This window comes from Miniopterus schreibersii (assembly GCF_964146895.1).
Source record: "Miniopterus schreibersii genome assembly, chromosome: 14".
NCBI lineage: Eukaryota > Metazoa > Chordata > Mammalia > Chiroptera > Miniopteridae > Miniopterus > Miniopterus schreibersii.
In genome coordinates, this window is record NC_138114.1 from 21936664 (window position 1) to 21959185 (window position 22522).

The 22522-nt window shown below is 36.1% G+C and overlaps 1 protein-coding gene across 2 annotated transcripts in view; it reads left to right on the forward strand.

The window, feature by feature from the left end:
• CTNNA3 (catenin alpha 3) overlaps positions 1-22522 on the forward strand; it is a 1199527-nt gene that overhangs the window by 810149 nt on the left and 366856 nt on the right. For both annotated transcript variants that reach the window (XM_081158218.1, XM_081158219.1), the window contains exon 11: positions 10604-10760. In XM_081158218.1, coding sequence (XP_081014344.1) covers positions 10604-10760 — 157 coding nt within the window. The remainder of the gene's footprint in view (positions 1-10603; positions 10761-22522) is intronic.

A 22522-nucleotide genomic window follows, 5' to 3' on the forward strand; every position in this document is an offset into this window, starting at 1 on the left:
CTTTGAAATTTCATTTAAGCCTTTTTTCAGTAAAAATTGTGTCCCACATAAAATGCTTTTGTTTCTAATTTTATCTTGGCTTTTGCAACTGATAATTTTCCTCTCCCAATCCGTATCTTCTGTATTCTTTATTTCCATGACTGAACCACCATTAGTTGAATAACTCTAGCCAGACACTTGGGAATTATCCTTGATTCCCTCTGAATTCTCACCCCTCACATTCAACAGGTCATGAGCCTGTGAATTCTGCATGTTAATACCCCTCAGACCTTGCTTTCACTGCAGCTTTAGCCTCACCTGAGTATGAAATCATGTCCTCTCCCTTCCATCCCTCACCCCTAGGGCTGAAAATAAGGCTGGGAAATCGAAGGAAGCACAGTGTCTCTTATGTCAGAAAACTGGGTCACCATGGGAATTATGCTTGGCCTGCATCATGGAGAGCATCCAGTTCTTCCTAATCTATTACATAAAATGACACGAGCTTTTCAATAGACTCTGCAGCTGCTAAAAGCCATTGTTGGTTTGTCACCGGAGAAAATGTCCTCCCGTTCCTAGCTTTGTATCCCACTACTCAATCTAATTTAGAGTCCAGCTCCCAGGAAGCGTAGTATTTTATTCCTGAGTTCTATACATAGCCCAGTGTAGTCAAGTCTGTAATTAAAAACCACAGCCTTATTTATCTTTTACTATGCATATTATGGCTCAAGCCTGCCAACCACAGAATAATAGCATTTTAAAATTAAGAATTTCAGGTCTGCATTCAGCAAAGAGGGGGTATTTTCCTGTGTATAGTATCATCATTTCTTCCTGGGGTGATATCTATTAACCAACTCATTTGTAACTTAGAATTCAGATTGTTTGTTTGTTTTCCTTAAGAAGCATACTCACAAAGAGAGTTCTGAATATAGGCCATTGCTTCTTCAATATGTAATTATTACAATAAATAGTGCATTGCTGGGGTATTTTGCACACAGCAGTGAATGTGCTTCAGCAATTAAAGACTCCACGTCCTAGAGAATGAAATAAACATCCAGAACTTTAAAAATCTCTTGTGACCAGGAAGTAATCTTCTCCAATCTAGTAGTAAATTTTAAATGATAATGTTTAGAACTATCTGATGGGAAAACATGGCTATTTCTCCTTGCAGCTCCAGAATGAAAATGGCATTTTCCTCAATACTCTAACTCTTAACAACTTAAAAATACCAGAAAAAAATTTTGGTATAATACTTTAAGTTCGTATAGTTCATTTATGTTTTCAAATCACTCCCAATGTACATTACTGGTCAGTTTGAAATAATTCGATAGGCTAGATATTGTATTCCAAATGTGACAGATTCAGGAAAAAAGATACAAAAATTGAGTTGCCCAAACTATAAACCAAACTCCTAATTTAATAAAGGCAACACTATTTCATTCTCAGCTTAGATGATTGCCCTAGGTAAGGGGAACTGATGATAAATGATGCTAGAGAGATAAACAGCTATCAAATATTTTAGGGCTTTACTCCAAGGAGTTGTGCATTTATCCAAAGATAAAAAAGGGAGACGGGAGATTCCTGAAATTTGTGATTTGGAAATTTAAATTTGTAGAGAGTAGCTAGAGGCAGAGTTAAAGCTTCCTCAGTTGTCCCATTGGGAGATAATGATAATATAGAGTAGGGTTGGGGCAATGGGCCTAGTGTCCCAGAAGTCAAAGTACTGGGTAAAGCATATTAAGGAAATTTCTCTTCTAGGAATCCATTAGAGGGAGAGAGAAAGAGTGAAAGTTAAAGCAATGAGAAAGGGAGCGAGAACAACTCATCCTTGACTATTTCAACATGACTTACACCCTATACCCTAATACCTTATATCCTCTTAATACTTCGTGAAAGTTCAGGGATGATATTGCTTATGTGACCTGGGTTGTATGCACGTGTTGGCCTATATTGACTATTTATGCCTGACGTATTTTAACACACTTAAATTTTTTTCTGAGTTTGTGTTTTCTAGTGTTTTCTACCTTAGATAAGCAGTAGGAACATAGTAAGTACTCTCTGACAATTAAAAATGTTAAATCTTCTAATGTTATATAAACTCCTTTTAGCTCATGGTTTTAGATAAAACAGTTGAATCTTCTGAAATTCCAAATATATGGAGAAAATATCTAATTCCAAGCATTCAGATGTTGCAAATATGTCAAATATATGTTTTTGTTTTGTTTTTTAACTTTTGCCAACCTCTTATTTTAAAACACATTTTGGCAGTTATAAATAACTTGCACTTTGCCTTTATTTTATATAGAATTGGATGGTGCATTAATATGAACTTTGTAGATGCTTCTGACATAAAATGTCTGTTTTTAAAAAGTGAATTTATTAATTTGGCAACAATATCAAATTAATTTTTAATTCCTCTACTTGAACTGAAATGATTTGGGAGATAGTACATATTTTTTCTACTCCAAATTCTAAACTTATTAAGTCCCTCAGTGGCAGATTATAATGGATCAAAAAATCTATTGTTTCTGCTTTTTCATCATTGAAAATTAAAATATTTTCTGTTACCTTAAATTATAATATATATTATTGATTTCAGAACTTTCTTCTTTTTACATCAAATTTTCTCTTATTTTAGTTTTATGTTACAGGTAAATCACAAAAATATAGTGTTTCTGTAGATTCAGTTTTCCTTATATTCATATTTTTTTAACCAAAGAACATTTTCATAATTAGCATATCAAAGTGATTGTTGAACCTATCAAAATTGTAAAATCTTCGTGTATGTGTATTGGTATGTATAGTGTTTAAATTTCCTAAGTATTCTTTGCATTTTTTCCCCAACTATCTGCATGGAAGCAAATATCCATAAAATATCTAATTCTGTGCTAGGCAAGTATTAGTTGTTTTACTTATCTAATCTAATTAAATTCTGCCAACAACCTTTGCAAAAAGCATTTTTATATAACCATTAAGGATAAAGAAATTGAAGCTCAGAGAGGAAGCAATTTGTCTACAATCATGCAAAACTAATAAGTAATAAAGCTGATTAAAATGTGGAATCTGACCCCAAATTCCATTTTAATTTGTCTATAAAACCTACTTATTGATGATTTTGTTATATTATGCCAAACAATTCATTTGATATTCTTTTAATTGCTCATTTACTTATTTAATTTAATAGGTTTTCCTGTCTTAATAATTATTACAGATGACAAGAAAATAGTTTTTATTTTTATTTGAAATGATTGTCTTTTAAAGATCTTCTGGGAAGTATTATTTTTCCTGTTTATTACATGTTCTATAACTTAAATAGTCCTAGGTTGAATTTTTCTTCTTTCCTCCAGCAGTATGGACAAAGATATGAAAACTCATACTAGAATATAAAAAAGAAATATATGTGGCTTTCAAAGTCATGTACTCCCAGAAATCAGCTTTGCCCCTTCCCTTTTTAAAAATTACTTTAACCCCTAGAGTAGGTTATTTCAGTTTCTTATAGGTGTATCCAAAGGCAAGTTAAAGCCTCCTGAGAAGTTTTAGTGTGAGTAATCCTACCATGCAGGGATCATCCCTTCACGGAGTAAGGAGATTACAAACTTGTGAGGCCAAAGTTGAATGCTGTCTAATTCAACTAAATTAATTTAGCTGAATCAGACTGCATTCTAATTCAACTACATTTAGACAGTGCAGTCCCACCGTCTAAATCTGTGGGAGTCCACGACAAATAATGTATCATCACTGTCACTCCCTCTCCAGCCCGGAAATGCCTTCATTATTTAACATAAAGATGTGACTGTGTGAGATTCATGACGACAAATATTGCATGGCTTAGTATTAAAATGCAAGTATAAATTTCCATAAATTAAGTATAATATGAGGGAAGACAAAAAGGAAAATGTTATCAAAACAAAGGAAATATAGCCCAGCCAGCGTGGCTCAGTGGTTAAGCATTGACCTAGGATCCAGGAGATCTCGATTTGATTCCCAGTCAGGGCACATGCCCGGGTTGCGGGCTCGATCCCCAGCAGGGTGCTTGCAGGAGGCAGCCGATCAATCACTCTCTCATCATTGATGTTTCTCTCTCTCCCTCTCCCTTCATCTCTCTCTCTCTCAAATCAATTAAGAAACAAACTAAGGAAATATGGGGGAAAAAAACATATAAAGTGAGAAACACTTGATAGTGGGACAACATTTAAGCAACTAAGAAATAAATGCACACAATTGGAGCATTGAATTTGATGTCATTGCCGTGGTTCCTAAATTCCAAAATTATTGGTTACCCTTAAGTAGATGTCCTATAATTTTTCCTCACATACTAGCTTAGATGTATTTGAGGTATCATATATCTAATTATTTTAATTTTCTCTACATGCCATGGCACTGAGGTAATCAGACCTATAGGTACTTACATATAACTCATCTTTTTAATCTACAAAGTGCTTTTGTTATATTAACTAAGATTTTTAAGATTATTTGTATCAGTGCCAATATTGAAATATCTCTGAGGAAAAATTAAATTACATAGATTTATTTTCACTTCTTAAGTAATTGTTTTCAGAAATCTCTCAAGAAAACTATAAATATCAGAAGATAGCATTAAATCTGTATGTTCCCTTATAGCTAGTGAACTTGAGCATCTTCTTATATATCTGTTGTCCATTTGTATGTCTTCTTGGGAAAAGTGTCTGTTCAGGTTTTTTTAACTGGATCGTTTGGGGTTTTATGTTGTTGTTGAATGGTATGAGTTCTTTATATATTTTGGATGTTAGCCCCTTATTGGAGGTATTGTTGGCAGATATCTTCTCCCATTCCATTGGTTGCCTTTTTGTTTTGTTGATGGTCTCTTCTGAGATGCAGAAGCTTTTTAGTTTGATATAGAAAACAGTGTGGTGTTTACCGGGGGGGAAGAGGGGTAGTGGGGAGATTGGAGAGGGTAAGTGGTGTCAAATATATGGTGACAGAAGGAGGCTAAACTTTGAGTGATGAGCACACAATGCAATATAAAGATAATGTATTATAGAATTATACACTTGAAACTTATATAATCTTATTAACCAATGTCACTGCAATAAATTTAATAATTATTTAAAAAATTGATATGTTCAAATCTGAAGGAACCTGAGAGGGATCAGGTAACTCAAGCACTGATTCCTCTCCCCTACCCCAGTGCACACATACCTATAACTTCTGGGAAAATGAGTCCTGGGAGAGTTAATGTGACTTTCATGTGAACATGAAATCAGTTTGAAGCAAAGTAAACCTCTAACCTAAGCCCCTTGGCCTCCGATCTAGAGTTCCTTCTATAATTTGGCCTAGATTATCCAATTTCTTTGTGCTCTATTGTCTCACCAGTGAAATGGGAACCCTGATAGGGCCTTTTTCACTGGATTAAACATTTTAATGCAAATCAAGTACAGGGGTCCCTCGGTTTTCGAATGTACTCCGTCCAGGGAGCCCGTTCGAGTTCTGAAACGTTGGAAAACCGAGGGCTCCACAGCCGACAGCTGGGCCTCAGGACCTTGCCCTCCGCAGAAGCCGTGTGGCATGTTCGACTTCCGAGGCGTGTTCGAAAACCGAAGCATTTACCTCCGGGTTTACAGCGTTTGTAAACCTAAATGTTCGTCAATGGAGACGTTCAAAAACCGAGGCACCATTGTACTTAGAAACCATGCCTGGAATACTGCAATCTCTCAATAATGTTAGTCCTATGATTACTACACTGTTTTACTATTTTCAACAAAATTTCAGAAATAAAATAGAAATTAAAAAAGAAAAAAAAGATTGTCATATCAAAAGGGAGGGTGAGGGGAAAGGCGTAGCTTGTCTCCAAAAAGGGTTAAAAGACTTTTTAAAAAACATTTAAAAAAACTTCTCTATCTGGTAGTACTATTTTCTCTTAAGGAAACAAAGTCAACACCATGTTGTCAAGACAGTTTAGATAAAATACTGCGATGGACTCTGTGCTCATTTTATCATTACCGACAATAGGTAGGTTTTTATGAAAAATACATGTTTTGGCTGTCGCAGACCAAGCTGTGTGGGGCCTAAAGTTTATACAATTTTGAGAGCCTTTCTTAAGAAAAAGTATTTATTTAGAATGCAAAATAAATGATAACTAGTTCTGATATTAAAATGTTTAAATAAACCCAAAATGTTACAAAATGTAGAAAAATGATATAATATATGCATGATTATTTGACAGACATGCATCCATGATTTTTTTTCCTTCCTTTCCCATTTCTTATCCTTTCACTCTCTCCCTTCTTCCTTCCTTCCTTCCTTCCTTCCTTCCTTCCTTCCTTCCTTCCTTCCTTCCTTCCTCCCTCCCTCCCTCCCTCCCTCCCTCCCTCCCTCCCTCCCTCCCTCCCTCCCTCCCTCCCTGTCTTCTTTTCTGTTGATCACCTCTTAAATAAGTTTATTTTGTAATATCCCTAATATCTAGACAAACTACAAAGATGATCCAGTCTTTGCTTTTGCATAGATTGTTTAGGATGGTTTGAGGAAAGAGGGAGCATAAAATTAGGAGAGAGAGAGGTTCTATTACAATACAGTGTCAGTACCAAAAGTATGAGCATAGTATGAGCATGTTAATATTGAACATGTGCAGAAGTAACTGCATACCTTTCAGGATTAGCCCGCTAAACTAAACTAAGTGTATACCCAACCCAGGTTCCCTTAGCTGGATTCCAAAATCCTTGTGGCAAATTTGCTAGAACAGATGACTGGGTGAACATGTTTCTAGGGTCTTTCTGGGTTCTTAATGGAACCTGTGCAAATGAGAGGCCTTGAAATACAAACTTCTGATACCTGGAGGGAAACAAAGAAAACCTTGAGACAGTCTAAACATCCTAAATATTCGGAATCAAGTTTAGATGTTTGAGAGTTTCCCACAGCAAGTGAGAGCATGATGTAATAAAAATACTCTACCTGATTTAATATAAAAATACAAATAATACGAAATAATATTGAATGTAAACTGTAACTAAAAAAACCCTTTTTTGTAGGGACTGAAAATAGGAAACTATTTAAAAGGCTATTGAAACAGTCCTGTTAAGCTATAATAAGACCCTGAAATATATAGAGATTGATTCAAAGGTGAAATGACTGACCAGGTGATTCACAGGGTCACGTACACATCTCAACCATAATTTAAAGAACAATGCCTCAGAAAGCAACATAATTCATTTCAGTCCTGTTTAGTAGCATGAGGAGGATTTAAGAATGATCTCTAACTGCTTCGAGTGTGGCAATGGGATGACAATTATTTTCTCCCTTAAACAAGGTTAGCATATCTTCTGAATTTTGTCTGCTTTTAGATTCAAGGTAAATATCAGGAGAGTCAAGTAGGATAGCGTTTTCTCATAGTGCACAGTGTTGAATCAGATAAACTGGATCAGCAGCAGAACTGATAATGTTCTTTAAAAATATAGTCTGTCTTATATTCATGACGCCACATCCCCACTGAGGGCTGTGCCCCAGCACCGCTTTGAAAGTAGGCCTCTGAATTTCAGCGCCACCGCACCTGGGCACAGCCGTCCAATTGCAGGGACAATGAAACACCAGAGACCAGAGCCTTGCAATTTACACAAACGTACATTGTAAGTTAATAGGTTAATAAAACTCTAAAACTGAAGTCAAGGAATACTGTACAGTAGTTCTGTCTCAAAGTAGGGTGTGTTTCCTTAGAATTGAATGAGTTCCTCTTTCATAAAAAAGAAATAAAGAAGAAAATATCAACATAATGTTTTGAAGCCACAAATTTCCCCCCTTCTCTGCCTCCAGATAATTTGTTGGAAGTCATTTAAGTACAGTGCAGCCCTTAGGTTACTGAGTAGAAAAAGGGTCTTTGTATTGTCTCCATTTTATGTTGGTGAAGTTTGAATCCTGCATCCAACATTATGTTTCACTAAGGCTCCTGTTTTCCAAATTCAAAAGCCATTTTCGGTTCTCATTATTTTTGACTCTACTCCATTTGACCTTGTGAAAAACATCTTTCTCATATTGCTTCTTTACTCTCTCAGCCTCCTGCCTCCTTCTTGATGATCCCTTTTCTCATCTGTATCACTTCCACTTTGTGGGCACTTTCCAAAGGTGATTTTCTCCCCCCTCTTTCCACTGCATCCTTTGATATTCTTCCAGCGCTATCACTGTTGCCTCTCTGCTAAACATTCCCCAGCAGGTGAGGTTAGGCCCTATCCCACTTCTAGGCCATTACATGTGTTACTGTTTCTTCCCGAAAGAATATCACCTTATACTAATTTCTACTTGTTTTTCACATTTCAGTACATTGGGGTATCTTTTCTTACATAGCTGGGTACCTCTCCCATGTGTTATGGGGCATCCTGTGCTTCCTATTATAATAGCCCTTAGGATATAGCATTTATTATGTATCACAGTGGTTCTCAGAGCAGGAGCCCCACCAGTGGCATCACTATCGCCTGGGAACTTGTTAGAAATACAAACTATTCAGCTGCAGGGTGCTTGGACTGAATTAGAAACTCTAGGGTGTGGCACGGGAATCTTTGTTTTCACAAGCTCTCAGTGACTCCGATACAAGCCAGCTTGGTGGGGACCACTGGTAGGCTGCAATGGCCTGGTTTTCCCTCCATCCCCCTGCTAGATTATGGGCTGTTTTAGAAACCATGGCGGGATCATTCTCATTGCGATGTCCTTAGCATCCAGTGCAGAGACAACTTGTTTTATGAGCTCCAATTCCAGTTCTCTGATTGCTCACTATGTAATCTGCATGGCGAGCCAAGACTCATTTCAAAGTCAACATCTGTGATGGGACAGTTAACATCGAATCCCTCTCATCAGCACTATCCTCTAAACAACTGCACATGTCTGGCTCTACACCCCTTCCTGACTTTTTTTTTTTTTTCCTTTTAACTCTCCCACCTCTCCTTTCTATCAATCCTCTAATCCGTCTCTCCATTAGTCATGGAAAAGCCGGAGTAATCATCTTTCTTTGAAGAGTAATTTCATTTATTCTGATTATACAACTAAAAATTATCCACCATAAAAAATCTGAAAAATTCAGTGACAAAATAAAAAGCACTGGAAGTTCCCCAACTCCCAGAGAACTATTGTTGGTTGTTGTATGTATTTATCTAACTTTTGTTTCTAGCGCGTTTGCTAGAAATGGCTTCCTGTGAAGTAAAACGCTTTGTAATCTACAGTGATTACTCTGTTGTGGATGTATTTCTGTATCCTTAAATATCGTTTTCCACAAATTCATTAACACCTGCATGATATTTTTGGCAGTGATGAACCTACCCTCACCCCCTTTAGTTAACTGAAAGTCCTGCCGAAGCCGTTTGATTGCCTCCACCGTTGCAGTCCCAGCTCCTCCTTCTTCTGGAACCTACTGCAGTAGCCTTCTTTGCCAAATTAATTTTTCTAAAGTGCAATTCTGAACAAATTGCTCAAAAGTCAAAATGAGTCTCCAGTGCCTTCCAAATAAGTCCACAATCTTTTTTTTTTTTTTTAAATATATCTTTATTGATTTCAGGGAGAGGATAGGAGAGGGAGAGAGAGATAGAAACATCAATGATGAGAGTCATTGATGGAGCCCGCAACCCGGGCATGTGCCCTGACCGGGAATCGAACCCCGATCGCCTGGATCCTAGGTTGACGCTCAACCGCTGAGCCACGCCCGGCCGGGCCACGATCTTGAGTCTGACAGTCAGGGACTCCTGCAGGCCCTAGGAGAGGCTGCTCCCCATTCTTACAGCATTTCCCCTATTTTCTAGCCTATTGAATCTGTCCCAGCAATCCTTTTTACCAGTGATTTTACTTAAATTTCCACTTCAATTTTGCTAAAATTGCAAACGTCTTACCCTCACCCCCCCTCCACTCCTCATCCCCTTCTCTGTTTCGTTTTTCTTTTAGTTATTACAGCCATCTAACAAACCATATAGTTCATTTATTTAACTTGATAATTGACTGTCTCCCCTAACTATAAGTTTCATTAAGCTTCAATGATTTTTGCCTGTGTCTTGTTCATTACCACATCCCAAAAACCTGAAATAGTGCTGGATACATAAAAGACACTAAAAATATATTTGAAATATTGAATGAACATATGAATGAAAAAATGAGTAAATAATAAATATCTACTGGGAAAATTCAGCAAGTCCTCAGGAAGTCAGAGTTCTTACTCCTGCTGAAGGTGATCTCTTGGTTCTCTAAAGCCTATATAACCATTACTTGTACTCATGACATGCATTGCATACTGAATTGAGTTATAATTATAGGTTGCCCTTCCTGTTGAGTAATATAAAAATTCCTTAAAGGCAGATACCAATCGTCTTTGTATCTCTTGCAGTTCCTAATGCATTGACACTCAATAAATAGCTTTAAAATTAATTAAACGGGTCATTGGGGAGAAAAAGGGACATCTGTAATATTTTAAACAAAAATAAAATAATAAAAAATAAAATTAATTAAATTATCATCAAAAATTAAAATTATTACCAAAAGCAAAAAGTTAAATGTGAGGACATTTTATCATTTTTTTCCTATTGCTAAAATTGAATGTATCTGTTTTTTTAAAGAATAACTGTTATCTGTACAATGGTAACTATTCCCAAAGAAATCACTATGTGAACATTCTACATCTTTACAGGTTATTAATGCTGCACTTGCTTTGGCTGCAAGACCCAAAAGTCAAGTGGTCAAAAAAACCATGGAAATGTACAAGTGCACGTGGGAGAATCATATCCATGTCCTCACAGAAGCTGTAGATGACATTACGAGCATCGATGACTTTCTTGCTGTATCTGGTATGTTTTTGATGTTTTAAATTTATACATTCACTCAAGTCAATTTTCTGAAACAGAACAATACTGGCTATAATTAATTTTATGCACTATAATGAGACATTTTATTGCCAAGTGCTGCTACATATGATCTATTCTTAGTAAATGAACCTCATGCTTTGTGATCCTTACAACTCAACAGCTTACACTGTTTCTCTAAAAGAAACTTCTATTCTTGAGCAAAGCATAATTAAAAATAGTAGCTAAAAATCTTAGGCATATCCTGGCTTTTCAAATAAATCATCAGTTTCCCTTCTTTAATACACTGATGTCTCTTGGTTTCCCTGCATTTCTTTTCCAACTAAGTTTTTCTTTACTCAGAAAAAAAAAATGTATTGATGGGAAAACTCTCTATTGATTGATACACAATGTGTACTTCAACTACCAGTGTGTATATTTGCATAGTGGTGGTCTAAAGAATCCAGTAAACAAGCCTAAATGTCGGAGTACATCAGTAGCAGAGAGGCTTGAGAGTCCAGGCCAAGCCCAGATGGTTCTCATCATGGATGATTCTCACCACAGGATGGTGAAATTGCTCTCATAAAGCCCTATCCTCATAAGTATAACTCAAGTTTGATTATACTATTCTAACAGCAAAGAACTAAAGGCTTTTTAATTTTTTTTTATTCTCATAAAAATTAAGCCTCTCCTTAAAATAAATGACATATTTTTTTCAGAGAGAGAGATTTCCTTGGAATGTGATAACATGCTTTTTTATAAAGCAAACTCTCATGAATTTCTAACATCACTTTCTCTTTTTAAAGTATTCTGATGTATTTTGTCTAACTTGTTGAATTCATTACTTTTATATGTATATATATATTCTCATCGTGAACCATCATTCTAGAAACCTAGGATGTTTTCATGACTCATTATTGAAAAGAAAATGCATGCTAATTATTTTTAAGTTGTTTTATATCTGTAGAGAGAAAAACTTAGCAAACAATAGAAAATATATGGGGGAAAATATTAACATCCCTTGGTCCCACTATTCAGAAATAACAACCACTGATAATCTGATTTATTTCCATCCATCATATATATGTATAATATATATAAAGTGTTTGCCTTTTTACACATATTTGGCTGAATTTTTCCCACATCATTATATAACTTCAAAAATAATTCATTTTTCTCTTCTTGTTATCATTTAGATAACTTGCACTTTTATTATTATAAACAATGTTATGTTAAGCATATTTTTGTCTATTTGCAATGTGAATCCATTCAACTTCTTATATTAGGGCAGTCTTTTGTAATTTAGTTGTTCAGTGCTAGGTTCTATTTTTCAGCTGGTTCTTTTGGTTACAAGGCAAGGAAACCTGCTGATGCTACTTGATGTAAAGGCACTTTTATTGGTATACTGATGGCACGGCAGGGAGACTCTCCTGGACACACAAGAACAGGAACCATAATTGGCCAGGTCTTGCATAATTAGAGTTAGGAGAGCCTGGAATCTAAGCAACTCCTTGGGTCCTTAGAGCAGGAACCCATGGCTTTTCTTTTCAGTGCTGGATTAACCTGACCTAGCAACCTTCTGAGTCTGTCTCTTTTCATAAACAACTTCAGTATTTCAGAATATTTTGCCTGCAAATAACAGAAAACTCATATGAAAGTTGCTTAAAGAGTAAAAACCTTAATACTAGATGTTTAAGATAGTTGATTCTAGACTTACTAGCCTTACCATAACAGAAAACTTGGGTAGGAATCGTACAGGCATGTGGGGAGGAGTGTCTTATCACTAACATTATTTAGAATTGCTCATACAGGGTGGCAATAAAAAGTGGATTAATATTTAATGTGTTTCATTATTGTTTTTAAATTCTCTACAGATACACATGCCATTATTTTCTATACTGGGGTGGACTGTTTCTACCTTCTTGTTCTTTGAATGCTCTAGTCTAGTTGGTAGTGGTATGTAGGCATCTCTGGATCCTACTGAACTTCCCTCATGGTTGTATCTCAAAGCATTACACAATACCACCTAAAGTAGGAGGCAAAGTAGATTGTTGGCTTGAACTTATCAAGAAAGAAATCTTTCCCAAATGCCTTCCATAAGACTTTCTCTTACTTGTCATAGGTCAGAATTTGATTGGTCTTATACCTTCTCCTGGATCAATCACTGGGAAAAGCAACTGTGATTTCCATATTGGACTTAGACTGGGGGCCAGAGAGAGTGGTATCCTAATTGGTAGTACTTGCTGATTTCTGTGGCATAAATACTCCCCCATTGGCCGGTATCAAGCTACCAATGCAATGTCATTGAACTCTGAATTGGGGAGAAATGCATAAAAACAGTTCTTGTGAGCTGGTATAAACAGATTCTAGCAGACCACTGGGCTTAGACCAATCATAATTCAACCTTCCCGACTAGTCACTTATTATACAAACAAAATCAAAGGTTTTATTCACAGAAAAGAAGGGAAGTGGCTGTTGATTAAAAAACAAAATATGTTTTCCCCAAACCCTGAGTGGCATCCACTGCTTTCTCAGGTTTCTGCGCCTTCAATAACTTACCTTGTATTACTTTAGCATGAGCTCCTGTGATGTTTCTTGTTACATCCTACAGATAATGGTGTCTTCTCTCAGAATCTTCCCAGTCAAATAAATAAGAAAGAATATAGCTGGCGCCATACATCTTTTTAGTTCTAAGGCTAGATCCTTAGGACCAGTCTAGAAGTCCCTAGCCCAAGATTACAGGCCAACCAATGAATGAGTTACATTTTTTCAGTTGGCAAACTATGGTTCAAATTGCTCTGATGGGGACTGCCACAATCGGATAGCTTTTGTATGGTGCAGATTTTCTTTTAAAAAGTTGCAGATGTGCCCCACCAGCGTGGCTCAGTGGTTGAGCATCAACCCATGAACCAGGAGGTCATGGTTCAAGTCCCAGTCAGGGCACATGTCGGAGTTGCGGGCTCCATCCCCCATTAGGGAGAGTGCAGGAGGCAGCTGATTAATGGCTCTTTCTCATCATTAATGTTTTCATCTCTCCCTCCCTCTCTCTGAAATCAATAATATATACATTATATATATATACACACACACATATATATGTATTTTTAAAGTTGTAGATGTGATCAGCAGTGAATGACTTTTCTGGTACTACTTTATAATGATCTTTTATCATATAATGTTTGTATTCACAGACTCCTGGTTCTCCCATTTCCCAGGTAGAACAACAGACAGGTTAGTTCATAGGGTGTCTGAGTTATGAATTACCTAGAAAATGTTATGTTTTCAAACTTTTTATAATTGGATTGTTTATTTTGGAGGGTTTTTTTGGTGTTGAGTTTTATAAGTTCTTTATAAATTTGGGATATTCAACCCTTATCAGATGCATCATTAGCAGATATGTTCTACCATTCAATGGGTTGTCTTTTCATTTTGTTGATGGTTTCCTTTGCTGTGCAAAAGCTCTTAACTTTGATGTAGTCCGATTTGTTTATTTTTTCTTTTGTTTCTGTTGCCTGAGGAGATATATCAGAAAAAATATTGCAAGCATTCTATCTTTTCCTTGGGCTTTCTTTCAGTAGATGGCAATATTCAATTCTTTTTTTACATATATGAATAAAGAATAGAGGTTCCACTTGGCCAGCATGGCTCAGTGGTTGAGCACTGACCTAGGATCCAGGAGATGGAGGTTCGATTCCCAGTCAGGGCACATGCCCGGGTTGCGGGCTCGATCCCCAGTGGGGGGCGTGCAGGAGGCAGCCGATCAATGACTCTCTCATCATTGATGTTTCTCTCTCTCCCTATAATATTCCACACTTATATGTGGAATATAATAAACAAAATAAACTGATGAACAAAGTGGATCCAGAGACATAGAAGCATGGAACAAACTGAGGGATCTCAGAGGGAAGGTGGGGAGGGGATGTGGGTGGGGAGAGATTAATCAGCGAACTTATATGTTTATAAGCATAACCCATGGACACAGACATTGGTGTGGGGAAAGCCTGGGGGTGGGATGAATGTGGGGTGGAGGGGGTAATTGGGGATAAAAAAGGGACATCTGTAATATCTTTAACAATAAAGATAAAGAAACTTAAAAAAAATAAAAAATAAAATAAATAAAATTTTTAAAAAAGAACATATTTAAAAAAAAAAAGGAGGCCCTAAAAAGATTCCCACTTTCTTCTGAGTCAATTGTGAAACTTTGTGGATTCTCAGAACACCAGCTCTCCACATTAAAATATAGACACAAATGCAAGTGAGAAAATATTCTTGGACTTTATTATTTTGTTGTCATTAGCAAAGGTAGTGATCACGCTGATAAATGTTTGCCTTATATAATGTTGTAGAAAGATTGACTGTCCAATATTGACTGGTGGCTCTTGAAATAAGGGTATTTTTAATACTAAATGTCTTTTATTTATCTATTGACATTCCAAATATTATTTATGATTTTAAAATTGTATGTTTATATAATCATCAAATTTCTCATGATACAAAATCAAAATACCAATTTTCAGAGGCCATTTTCATTTTGTTTTTTTTCTTTTCTGATATACATAGAAAGCTCCTAACATAAGCACTATCGGTTCTTTCTTGAAAATCATAAGAAACATAGCCACCTCACCAATTTATTATAGATTTTAAAATTTTATATATAAAAATAAAATGAAAGAGTGAATCTGTACCTACTTTTGAAAGCAAAGAGATGTTTGGCAAAGTGTTCTCTAGTATTCAGTTGCACTAAAGAGGCTTTTTGGTGTATGGGGTGATGCTCCAACCAAATGAGCCACCCGTTTGGGCCAGAAGAGGCTTTTTATAGTTTCATGTTATTTATGTCAGTGCCATTTCACAAATAATTAGAAAATTCTTCAAAAAGCATTGGTCCCCAGACTTTCTGTTCCATCACTGACCACAGAGCTTATCCCCACATCATTCACTATGCTTTTTATCACTCTCTGAAAATACATGTAACAAAACACCTGTCGGAAAGTCTCTGGTCTGAAGATCCTTTGCCCACATCAGAGTCTGTCTTCTGTACACACAGCACACGTATCCTTTAGATGAGATTTGAGAAGCTCTATCTTTTCATCCTGTCCTGGTGCCTGAAGTCCCCACTGTTAGTTATGCATTTGGGAATATAAAAGCATTTAAGATCTCTGTTTAAGACGCAAATTTGGGAGCGGTAACATATTAACACATGCATCAGCTTTTTGAACCATTGCATTAATTGACTCATAGTGAGCGATAACCACAAAGAACTGAATTTAGAAGTGAACTTGGATAGAAGAGAGAATTATTTGGACCATCAGAACTATTGAACAATTGCTAAGAACTGATTAAATGTGAGGGTGTGTGAGTATCTGTCCCTTTTAAATGTATTCCTTCCTTCCTTCATTAACTATTGATTGCATATTTTAAGTGTTGAACACTATGTATGGTATTGGAGATTTAATAGTGAGTAAAAGTTACTGGAAGAGAACTTGTGAGAGAGCTGTGAACTGGGGATTGTTGGAGAGAGGAGACCACAGGGGAATGGAGAAAGCCACTGACATAGTTTGGAATTTTCTAAAAGAGAGATTGACTATTAATTGTTTAGAATTAGCACTGCTGTTCCCTTATTGTAAAAGATGTTTTCACTTTAAAGATAACATTGTATTGACTCTTAGTGAATTATAGTATTGAAGGATGCTTGAAGATCTGTATTCCATGTCCTAAATTTCTCTTTATGTCCACTTTCCTTTATATCCACTGCTATTACTCCAGGTCAATCCATTATCTCTTACTTGAATTGCCATATAACCTTTCTAATTGAACCACCTGCTTCCAGAGTTTTTCTTGAAGGCTCTCGATAGGTAATTTGCAAGATTAATTTTGGGGGGGTTATACATTCTTATGCTTTCATTAAATGTGTTCAGCCATGGAATTAATATTTTTTAAAATCTTCAAAGTATGACAAATAACCTTAATCATTCATTATCACAGTGTTCTGTGACCTTGACTTAGTGACCCAACGATAACTGATACTGCCATCAAAAAGACACTAACATAGGCCTCTGTGCTCATGATATTGTAGTAAGAATGTCTTTGGCTTCTACAAAGTTATATATAAAGCCATTTGACAAAAGGAAAATAAAAATACATAGACTTTCAATTTTTTTCATAAGTTAATACCAAATAAACACATACTAGTATTAGAAAGATGAAAATTTAAAGTTAATTACACACACACTAAGTACTATTAAATCCCAACATGATATTTATAGACTAGGTGTTGGGATAAAAGATGACCATTAAAGTATATATCTGTGCAAAGACAAATTTTATCACATAATAGTTATTAGTATGCATTCACTTATGTATCTCCAACATACACCTACTTGAAATTTTAGTGGATTAAAGGCATCAAGGCATAAAGTTTTCAATATAAATACATTCTTTCGAAATCGAGATTTGAAATCAGATTCTGCAGTAATGGATTTTGAATATCAACAGTGCGCAAGGCAGCGTGCTGGGAAACGAGGGGGTGTTGAAAAGGGAGAGGCAAGCTGCTTGCTTTCGGGGAACTCACCACCTAGAGCGTAGAAAGCAGCTCCCCAAGGATTATAATAGCCATGTAAACGAAATGCTGCGCCAGGAGTGCCGCTAGGCTGTCAGGGTGTGAAGGGAAGCATTTTGAAGGGGATAGGGGTTGGACTGGATCGGAGAATTGGACCTTGAAGGAATCGGAATGGCATCCCAGGAAGGTAAAAGCTCGAGAGAGTGCGCGGAGTCTGAGGGACAGCCAGCTGGCCTGTGTTACAGGGACAGAGGGGACGTCTGGATCGGTACTGGGCTCCAAAGTCAGCAGGTGCCACGCTACAGAGCCTTGAACATTTGTAGGAGAATGTAAGTGGCCTAAAGTTTTAAATTGAAGTGTCGTAGACTTAATCAATTTTTCAGAACCCTATTTCCAGATATTGAAAATCATTCTGCTAGAAGTAGGTAGTGTAGTGCTAAATAATGCTCTAATTGCACTTGGAAGCGAAAAGAAAATAAACCCAATATAAAGCAGGCGTTCCCTCACTTTCTCCACCCCACCTCCAAGAAGTTAAAACATAAGACTGACACATCCAAGATGCAACAACAGGAAGGTGAGGTGAGAGCCAGTGTGATGACTTAAACCTAGCTGGGGCTGAGCAACCCAGGTGTCCGCTTTACAAGAAAAGAAGCTCTTCATCAGGAGAGTCCAGCGATGACTTGCAGCCAGGATCGTCTGTGCCATTGGCTAAAATCAAGAGACAGTCTTGTGGTTGTAAGGCTGTTTTCTGTGTTCTCTGTGATTACATTTACATTTTAATGTGATAGTATATGGCTCACTGATCATTGTGGAGACTGCAGAAAAATTATACACACAACTTTACATAAGTCATGGAAAGACAGGGAGAGTATGCATTCAAAAGTGATTGAGTAGACTCCCCTAAAGCAATCCATTGTTGCTCTTTTGGTAATTATGTTTTGAATTACTGTCTGTACTTACATGACTGAAGAGTAGTTTGGGCATGGGAACTGAAATTTATCATGCAGCATTTCGTGTACTAACAGGCGAGTTCACTCAAGATGCCCTCATTTGAATGAGCAATAGGTATACTGCAGGACTGTTGTTTGAATATTATGAATTGGATCGTGAGAAAAGCCATAATTAGTAGTCTTTTTTTTTAAAAACTTTGTCAAAATCAGTCAGGTTTGAGAATTTTTACCAGAACTTTAAGGTAGAGCTGGAGTAATCATCAATAAGCTTACTGATAAAATTAATAGCACTCAGGGCTTGTATTTTAGACTTGTATAAAGAGATAATAAATAATTCCTAAATTTTGCAGATGTACTTTGTAATTTATGTACTTAAAAAGGCTATGAATGATAAAATAGACCTTTAATAAAAAAAATTTTAAGTTGTCTCAGTGAGTATATATACGGTATTAATAACCATATTACTTGCCATAGCCAGATACATTGAGAGCAACTTTCAACAAAAACAAAGACTTAAAGTGAGTCTCATAATTTCATTTGTATTTATTTCTGAGTAGTGTGTCAATTCCAAACTCTTGCATTTAATCATTGTAATTTGGATAACTAAAAAGTCTTAACGTGGTAAATCCTATGGGGCATTTTATAGATTAGATGAGGGATTAAAAGGAAAGTTTCTTCTTGCCACACAATAGTTCCCCACCTGGGAATGAGGCCAATACATGCCCCTGAGCATTCTGAAAGACCAAACACTTCAGCCAGAGAGAGAGTTTTTAGGCAGAAAAAGCAGGATGGTCCCTACCTACATGCCAGAGGTTGTCCTCTGGACCTAAGAGAAGCATGCTTCCTGCTACTCATGTGGGTGTAGATACAAGACCTGAAAATATGAAGTTGTGTATCTGAGCTTGCAAGTTTGTGTTGGCATAGATTTAGGAACTTTGATAGCATCCTGGCGAATTTTCACAGAACAATAGAAACCTCTTTATAGAGTGGCTCCAGAGCCTGTGCTGTGAAAATTTTATGTGTATTTGAGAATGACAGCTAAGAATTATATTCTCACAAAAGCACATGTCATTCTTACTAAAATTTCACCATTCAAAGATCTCATAGATTAGACATCAAGACAATGGATTCTATCTCTAGAATCTATGGGAAACACAGAAAGAGAAGAGTCTGTTTGGAGGGTGTTAAGTATGCTTAAGATTTAAAAGTTTGCCATTTCTTACAGTTTCATCATCTTTGGTAAATAAATTCACCATTGACTCACTAACTGCCATTCTATAAAATGTTAATAATTATATCATTTTGCTATGGTCAAAATGTTTATGCCCCCCTCAAATTCATATATTGAAATCCTAGTATCCAATGTGAAAGTATTAAAATGTGGGGCCTTTGGGAGGTGCTTAAGTCATGAGGGTGGAACCCTCATGAATGGGATTTGGTTCATATAAAAGAGACCATACAGAGATCCCCTTCTATCTTATAAGAACACAGTGAGAAGCTCACAGAGTATTAACCAGGAAGAGGTTCTCTCACCATGTCCCACTGTACTGGTTGGTGCCTTGATCTTGGACTTCCCAGTCTCCAGGGCAGTAGAAAACGAATTTATGCTGTTTATAAGCTACCTAGCCTGTGTTATTTTGTTAAAGCAGCCTGAATGGACTAAAACACATTTATTCATTTATTTAACAAAATACTTATTGAGCACCTACTAGGTGATAGGACTGCTTTAAATCCTAGAAATAGAATAGTGAGTAGAACAGAAAAAAATCTCCCTGCCCTCTTAGAGCCATTCTTGCATGATTGAAAGAATTAACTAAAATGATTTATTTAAAATGCTTTGAATGGTATCTAGGACATACAAAGTGGCTCAGTAAGAGACTGACATTATTACTAACATCATTGGCAAGCCACTGTTAAAATTCAAACCAGGTATGAAAAAAATAAATCTCTTTAAAGGAGCTACTTTGTTAAACCTATCTCAATAGTTAGTACACTATAGTTTATCAAAATAACTGAAGAATTATCTTAAAAACTATGGTATATAAGTATCAGATGTCAAAACATTAAAATTATAATAATGCCAGATGTTAGACAAAATGTAGTAAAAGATGAACTCTTATACACTGCTTCTGGGAATGTAAATTGGTATAATCTCTTTGAAGAACAAAAGAGCAATATGTGGTACCTGGATTATTTTGCAGCAAATGTCCTCCTATGAGACTGGAAAAATTTGTGCACACATTCATAAGGAAGACTGTGCAAGTATGATCGTTATGGTATTTTTTTAAATAGTGAAAGATGGATAGAATATAAGCACCCATCAGTGGGAGAGTGAGTAAGTAGCCGCAAGCAGAGTAGTTAAAACAAATAAATGTGTTTCACACGTTAATATGACAGATTTTAAAAAGCAATGTTGAGTAACTCAGCAAGTTTTAGAGCAATAAGAACAGTGGAATGCCATAAATGTCTTATATAACAAATGCGTACAAGCGATTAGCTCTGGAGAGGGAGAGAGCTGGATGGGACTGACTGTACACGTTGGACTTAAATTTTCTTTGTAATGCTTTAATCTTTGAAAATAATAGAACAAAAGCTGATGAAAAATAGCATTCAGCATTATTTAAATAGATTATTTTCTATATTTTATTATGTTTCTAATTTTTCAAAAAATGTTATAATAAAAGAGATAAAGTGAGCAGAAGAATTAAATCTCAAGGTACAAAGACAGGCAGTGTGGTTGATTGTGTGCCTGGGATAATAGTGATTTTCCCAGGCCAAGCTATCAATACTTGAAATTTCACCAAATAATGGTGATTATCCAGTATTCTTGAACTTGATTGTGAATCTTAGTAACATAGTTTAAGAAAATGCTTTGTGAAGGTGAACATTACCTAAGCCTTTATCACCCAGGATCAACTGATGAAATAATATTTTGTAAGATTTTTATGGCTTTTTTTACCCTAGTTTTGCAGGTGAGGGTAGAAAAAGAATGGTTAGTTTCTAAAAAACATTTTTACTGTAAAATATTTCAAGCATCCAAAGATAGTAGAATGTATAGAATAATAAACAATTTAATCTTACCATGAAGATTTACCACACCTTAACTTTTGTCATATTTGTTATTACAAGTATAATTGAAGTCCCTTTGTAACCTTTCCTAGGATTTTACAATTTTCCCTTTACTGAGGATTTTGATGAAAGCCCTTGCCTCCTGGTGAGCAAATCTACATGACAGACATTTTACTTCTATTGGATTAGGAGATCTAGGGCATCAAAATAATCAGAGCCTGCCTCAGGCAATAGATCTTCTCACTCTGGATTTATGAAAACGCAAACCTGAAGGTGAAAAGTTTCCCACGGGGGCTTGACAACAAGAGTTAAATGATATTCTTTGCTACCTACCATCTTTATAGCAATCGTGATTGTAAGTAATAAAGGAATGAATGTCCTTAAAGCAAACACACAGTGCATACTTTGGTATTAGCAGTTAACCTTTTAGTGTGTCAGTCAGCAATTATTTTTGGAACAATTTCCATCATCCTAGAGATACTGTGGTGAGTGAGACACAATGGACTTATTTACAAGGGATATACCATCTAATGGAGGAAACACGCCCTCAGATGCCAAGTACAGTGTGGTAAAATAGTTATGTGGAAAGATACCAAGGCTCTTTCTATCAGCTAAGGTATTGTGTGACAGCCAGTCTTTGAAATCTCTCATGTTTCGTTACTTAAATTTGTGACACTCTTTGTATGTTTGCATTTAGTAGCTCATTATAAGGACCTTAAGGACTTAATTCAGAGAAAATTCAAATTATATTTCATATTTACTACAATATAATTTTATTCATCTCTGTGACAATTGAAGGTGTATAGTAATCAAATTTCAATCTTGTTTTCCATACAATTTTTAAAATGTATAATTAGCAGGCATTTACAAATTAGTTAACAGTTTACATCTATTTATAGATAATTTTATGACGGACTTTTTTCCTACGTTATACATTTTCTTTTAGAGATTAAGTTGCTTTGGGATTTCAGGTTTTCATAATGCAAGTGCAGTACCTGTTAAATGATAATTTTAGGGGAAGCCAGGTTCAAGATGGCAGCGGAGGAAGGCCCTGAACTCACTTCTCCCCATGAATACAACAAATTTAGAGCTACATATGGAATAATTTACTCTGAAAAGGACATGAGATCTAGATTAACAGCACCTCCACAATGAAAGATAAAAGAGACACATTGAGATGGGTAGGAGAGGCA